General features: G+C 37.3%; 1 protein-coding gene across 2 annotated transcripts in view; it reads right to left on the reverse strand.

Annotated features, from left to right (window-relative positions):
* The window catches only part of cUnh14orf180 (chromosome Un C14orf180 homolog), a 28908-nt gene extending 22825 nt beyond the window's left edge, over positions 1 to 6083 (reverse strand). For both annotated transcript variants that reach the window (XM_079852894.1, XM_079852893.1), the window contains exons 1-2: positions 5623 to 6083; positions 3749 to 3779 (exon numbers count right to left, since the gene is read on the reverse strand). In XM_079852894.1, coding sequence (XP_079709020.1) covers positions 3749 to 3779; positions 5623 to 6027 — 436 coding nt within the window. In that variant the 5' untranslated portion in view covers positions 6028 to 6083. The remainder of the gene's footprint in view (positions 1 to 3748; positions 3780 to 5622) is intronic.
* Between the last annotated feature and the right edge of the window lie 560 nt (positions 6084 to 6643).

Below are 6643 nucleotides of genomic sequence, written 5' to 3' on the forward strand. Positions count from 1 at the left end.
CGGTAAGTAGTGATTTAATATGGAAGTAGCGATCAACTTCACATTGTTTCTCTTAGTAGGATGAAAATAATCTTACTTAAACTGTGATTAATATACAGAAAGCGATCAAAGAACAATCCCTTTCCAATCGGCCAAGCTATCAATCACACAGCGCGAGTTTATCTGGACTCTTGCCAAAACTCGTTATGAAATCAATGACGCTGTTACACTGCACAACGAAGCTCTTACTGTATTTATATACCTCATGTTTGCATTGGTGAAATCATTAGTGAGAGTGCAGAAACTGCGTTGCAATGATAAGATCTTTCACGCGATCAACAGACTGTCATCTGCTCAATGCTCATCACTGCAACCTTTTATGTGATGGTAATAGATCTAAATACTTAAAAAACTTCTCACGATTCGTTAATCCAGATAGCTGTAATAGTAAAAACGTATAATAGCTGTAATAGTAAAAGTTTTCCAGATAGTTCCAGATGTAATGCCAGATATTTCATATGCAAGCATGTCAGCCAATCACAGCAGAGGGCGTTTACACTGAAGTCTCACAGCAGACACGCCCCTTCAAACAGAGTGTTCAAACCAGGGAATGAAATCAGGCTAGGAAATATGCCTTTTATTTCTAAATAATACAAATTTTTGATCTAAAAAACATACTAACAATATAAGGGCACCCCTGGAAACATTATACAATAATAAAAATAATCCATGGAATGGGACCTTTAACTGAGCGATCTGTCAGACACATTAAAGAGCCACAAAACAGTATTTATTGTTTAAATTTCTTTAAAAAATGACCAAATTTGAAAGTTGAGACTTTGTTTCATATCAAAAGTAACCTGGTCTGTCCTGTCTGTCAGCGCGTTGTCAGTGTCCTCTTTGCTCCGTGATGTATTTTTCACTGTGTGAGAACATGGTATGTGGCGTGAGAGCGGTGTGGCTTGCCGGACATAGCAACAGTAACTAAATGGGGCGGGTCTTTGCGAACGATCAATTGCGTACATACGTCACTCGCCCGTCTCATCATATCCATAAAGAGAGACAAGTTGCTCCGGGTACTTTGTCGTGTCTAGTGTGGGAGTGGCAGAGGTTAGTTGTCACAACGAGAGACAAAGGTTGACATAGAGCAGCTAAATCTCCAACCTCCGGGGAATCACCTGTTTAAAAACGGCAGAACAGAGGAGAGTTGCTGGGGAAAAGAGAACGCGACAGAGTTCGTAATAAAACAAGAATCAACATTAGCTTGGCTTTTTTCGGGGATGTCGAGAAATGAGGGATTAGAAATATTGTAAAAGCAACAGGGAGATGCCGTTTTTATTACTCAACAGGTCAGTAAAGTATTTTATTGAACAGATAAATTGCCATATTTAGCTCTCTAACAGAGTTCATTGTAAAGCATTATCTATTGTGAAGGGTCATTTCATTATGGTTGTTGTTGTAACGGTGTGTTATGTTGTCATGTTTCTGGTTTGTGTTTTCTCTGTCTTTGGTTTTTACATTCAGTTTCTTGTTCCTGTTCATTGTATTCAGTTAGTCCTAGTCTGCTAGTCATGTTAATTAGTTCCCTTGTTTCAGGTGTGTTGTCTTCTCAGTTTGTATGGTCCTGATTATTGTGCTCATTTGCCCCAGCTGTGTCTCGTTCCCTCATCCCGCTGTGTATTTAAACCCTGTGTGTTCTCTTGTTCGGGGTCAGTTATTGTATGTAGGAATGTATGTATCTTCCATGAGTAATCCCTGTTCCAGTTCTGAGTCTTGCCAAGTCTTTGTTAATTAAATTCAATTGCTGCATTTAGATCCGGCTACCGTCTTTGCTTTCATGCATATCGTGACAGTTGTAGCACTGTGCCAATATCCATCTATTAATTGATATAGCTATAGTAATGTCTTCAGCTAGTCAGCTTGAGATCCTTTCCATCTAAACTGGTTATATATCTTAAAAAACGACACATCTAAAAATAAGTTGTGTATATGCTAGCTTTAGAAATAAAGAATGCAAAGAGATGCATTGGCAAGGCAGATATGTGCATTACTTATTACTATCCCAGCTCTGGTGCTTTAGAGGAAATACACAGCACTTTATCAATACATAAATATACTAGCTTTGTCCTTCTGCTTGGCATGTATATTTCCTGCAATCTCAGCATGACTGTGGAAGCAATTTCTACATTTCTTTTTCTTGTTGATCATGCCGGTTCGGGAGTGTCAGTCTCACCCATTGTATCTACACAGAAAATGAGTACATGATGAAAGTTATGCCTTTCATCTTCCTGAACTGCAAGCCTTTTGATGGCATACATGTAATTGAAGAGATATGATAGCATGGTGTCATATAATATGTTTTTAAATTTCACGTGGGTTTGAGGTCTGAAAAACGTTTGTTTGCTACAATGAGTGCTTTGGAAGAAGAACATTTACTATATTTATTTACGTTTGCAAGGTTTGTGGCATAAAATCTTTCCTTTTACACTACCAAACGTTGGGGATTGGTAAGATTGTTTTAGTCTCTTAGGCTCACCAAGGCTGCATTTATTTGATTAAATACAATAAAAACAGTAACATTTTGAAATATTATTACAATTTAAAATAACTTTCTTTCGATTTGAATATATTTTAAAATGTAATTTATTCCTGAATTTTCAGCAGCCGTTACTCCATTACAACCATGATCCATTTTTCAGGTGAAAAGTAAAGTAAAAAAATTTAACATAATAAATTACGAATGTATTTTAAATATAAATCATTTGTCCGATTATACATGTCTACACTGTCACTGTCGCTTAATATCCTTCTTCTTTTAAAAACAAATCTTACTGACACCAACCTTTTGCAATTTTCTGTGCTGGACTGTATGTATGTGGGCAGTTCTGTCAAAATAATGTGGACCAGACTTAATTGACCATTGCAAGCAAGTATATGTGTTTTACACCCTAATTCACCATTCTGCCTTTTATTGATATACAGGCTTTGCATGAGCACTGGTCCATATGAGGATAATAGAATGGCAGAACATTCCAGATAACATCTCTGTGTAACCCAATTCATCCCCAGCTCCTCAAATCACCTATTCCAAATTCCCTTGTTGTGCATTGATTGAACAGACTAATGTTTTGCATGTAATTAAATAGCTTATTCAATTAAATGATAAAATCTACAACAATTATTTCTCTTTTATGTAATTACACAGAGATCACATTTTTCACCAAGTCCCACCACTATTTACTGCTCAAGATCATAGAAAATATGTTAAGACCAATTCACATGTAATTGGAATTTAATTGGAAAAGAGGTTATGAATGATCTTGGTTAATGACTTGTAAATGACCCGTTTGAGCTGAAACTACCAGTCTTGAACCCGTTTAAACTCTATGCTTTAGTAATTGAGAGGCCATGGGTTTAAGAGGGAATGTATGTCACGTAACACTAGCCTTGCTGTTAATGGCAGTCCGTGGATGAATAATGACAGGGGAGCTCATGCTGGGTCTAAGCAGGTTAATTAGCTGTGATGCTCTTTCAGCTGAGATTCGATAAGTGTCCACAAATCCTCTTAGGGAAAAGACCACACTGAAGGCGCTACAGTTGTAAAGGCCCTGCATTAACCAAACCGCACAACTGCTTTGCACATACAGCATACGGTAAAACATACAGTGTTTCATTACATGTATGTTTGTTTTGCAGATATAAAGGATTTAATACTTTATGTTCAGAACACAATGTGGAGCGAGGATTGATACTTTATCAAAAAGGATACAATTCTTCTCATCAATGTAGAGTTCAGCAATCTGTATGAAGGAATTAAGAGAGAATATTGTCTGAAAAAAATCAAAACTTCTAGTGCTTCACAGAATAAAAGAGAGAAAGCATGTCCAGAGAATGAAAGAATTTTTTTCATGAGAATTAAGCATATTCCCTCTATCCCTTATTACCATAATGCATCATAAACATAAATATATAAACTAAATACATGTATAAAACAGTAATACATATACAGTATATAAAGATTGATTGGCTATGCAGCTGGCTTTAGGAGAAGCAATGATAAAAAAATAATAATATCATTTTTTTGGGCAGCTGATAGCTTCTCTTAAAGTCGGCTGCATGGACCAATCATTCTTTTGTTCTATCTACGTAACCTATTGATTTCTGTCCTGAACTGGCTGCAGTGTGCAATGGGAATTTCCCTAGTCCGCCACCTTCCCCAGCACCACCTGCCTAGTTCTGCTAGTTCTTCCTACTTTCCTTGCAACAGCTTGTATCCTATTCCCTCTATGTATGTGCATTTTTTGGAAGTAGCCTTCACTTATGCCAGCAGCAGCAAATCTAGCCCGTCAAGACAAATATGTATTCCATTCTTATAAATAAAATTATTTTCAATTGTCATGATCTCTCTCTCTCTCTCTCTCTCTCTCTCTCTCTCTCTCTCTCTCTCTCTATATATATATATATATGTGTGTGTGTGTGTATCTTTTATATATATATAATATATATATATACATATATATACACACACACACACACACACATACATATACATACACACATACATTTATATATATACTGTATATTCACATTACAGTAAGGCATTTTTTGGCAGTAATCTGGATTAAGTGCTTAAATAAGTGCTTAAATGTCATGAAAATGATGACACAATGCAAAAAATATGAATGTTCTTAAAATTTAAATAATTAAAAAAAATAGTTTTCTTTTTTTCAATTAATTTTTTTTTTCTTCCTTTTGAATTTAGGCTAAAATATGACACACACAATGGATCGTCAAAATGGATTCACTCAAAATTTAACATTCTAGTAATTATAATTTTCAAAATGTCAAAATACCTCAGATTAAATATTATTGTTAATGTTAGTGATAAATATTAGCAAATTCTAAATATGTATTTTTCGTAAGGTCAGAAGCGACTCCGTCTGGCCAATGTCATAACACACATTCCAGTACTCTTGTGTAAGAGCCACTGTTTATATTCTGGACATTGCTTGGGACCCTTGACAGAGTTTAACAGAGTAACCCAAAGTGAGAAAGCAGGGATGAGTGTTTTTATCTGAAGGACTGTCATCGAACAGATTCCATGATTACTGAAGGGAAGTGAACACATAAAGAAATATGTATACAAGCTGCAGACATTATTCGATAAATTGCCCTGATGTTTCATGTAAACACATGATGGACACTGAATAGCTATTGCAATAGCTTGCAACACAATGATAAACAACCCTTGCTATAAGCGTCAAGCACGTCTCCTGTGTGCACCAGCAAACAAATGTGAACACACAATCTTTGCATATGAGAGTGTTTTTGCTGTGCTGGCTCATGCTGTCAGTGTACAGCATTAATGTTTCAGAATGCATTTGCCAGTTTAAAATATGCATTGACTGAAAGCTAGTTTTAGGTTAGTGTGCCATCGAATCATAAAACTACATGCATGAGAGATGTTTTTGCATGCAAACTACAGCTTTATGTGCAATCAACTGTGCATTATTTGCACATGCATGCTCTATAGCCTACAAACTATTTTGCATGTAAATTGTCATCTCCTACATTTGAATCCCATTTGAATGGGTTCTATTTCCCATAATGCATCATTACAGAGCTCCATCCTGCAGGGCTCACCTGATGCAGGCAGTTGGGAAGCGAGTGGAAGCTCTGCACATGTGTGAGTCCCAGCAGGCAGCTCAGAAAGCAGTGCAGAGCAGCTTGAGAGTCTCCTTCCTGCTGGAGCTGCCTGCCCAGTTCAAACAAACCCTCACGGCTCCCGTTCAGCATCCCGCGCCTGGGATGTCCCGCCAGAGAGACCAGCCGCGCGCGTTCATGTGCCAGACAGCCGCTGCACTTCCGTGTCCCATCTGAGCTGAAGCGCGAGCATGGAGAAACACAGACGGTCACCGCAATCTCAAAACACGAGCAGATCACTCCTCTGCTCTCCGTAGGAGTCAAGGGCAGGAGGCGTGTGTGCGTGGGAGGCAGGAAGAGAGGGATTGTGGGGGGAGGAGAGGAGACACACCGCCTACACTGCATCAGGACTGGAGGATTTGTCGCTTGAGTGACGCTGCTCGTGGCCTATTGTTGTACAGCAACAGCTCTGATGATGGAGTCGTTCTCTTCACACTATGGTGACACTATTAAGGAATCTTTGCAGATGTTTGCTCTTATTCTGAGAGATAAATTGTATGTTCATGGGATACATAAAAATGTCAAATTAAAGCCTTAAAATTAAGCTTTCTACAGGAACCTGTATAACGCATTTCAGGGGTTGAATACTGATTAGAGATCAGAGTAGCAGGTGGATGATATGATGTTAATATTTAACACACACACACACACACACACACACACACACACAGAGCAAGGCTGTTTATTTGATTAATCATACAGTCAAATATTGTTACAATTTAAAATAACAGTTCTCTATTTGACTATATTTTAAATTAATATAATATATAGATAATTTATTCCCATAATAGCCATTACTCTTAGTCTTCAGTGTCACATGATCCTTCAGAAATCATTCTAACATGCTGATTTGGAGCTCAAGAAACATTTCTTATCATTATCAATGTTTATTAACATTTTTGTGGAAATCATGATGCATTTTTAGAAGACTTTGATGATTTGAAACATCAAAAGAACGACA

Source organism: Squalius cephalus (genome assembly GCF_949319135.1).
Source record: "Squalius cephalus genome assembly, chromosome: 20".
In the NCBI taxonomy this organism is placed as follows: Eukaryota; Metazoa; Chordata; class Actinopteri; order Cypriniformes; family Leuciscidae; genus Squalius; species Squalius cephalus.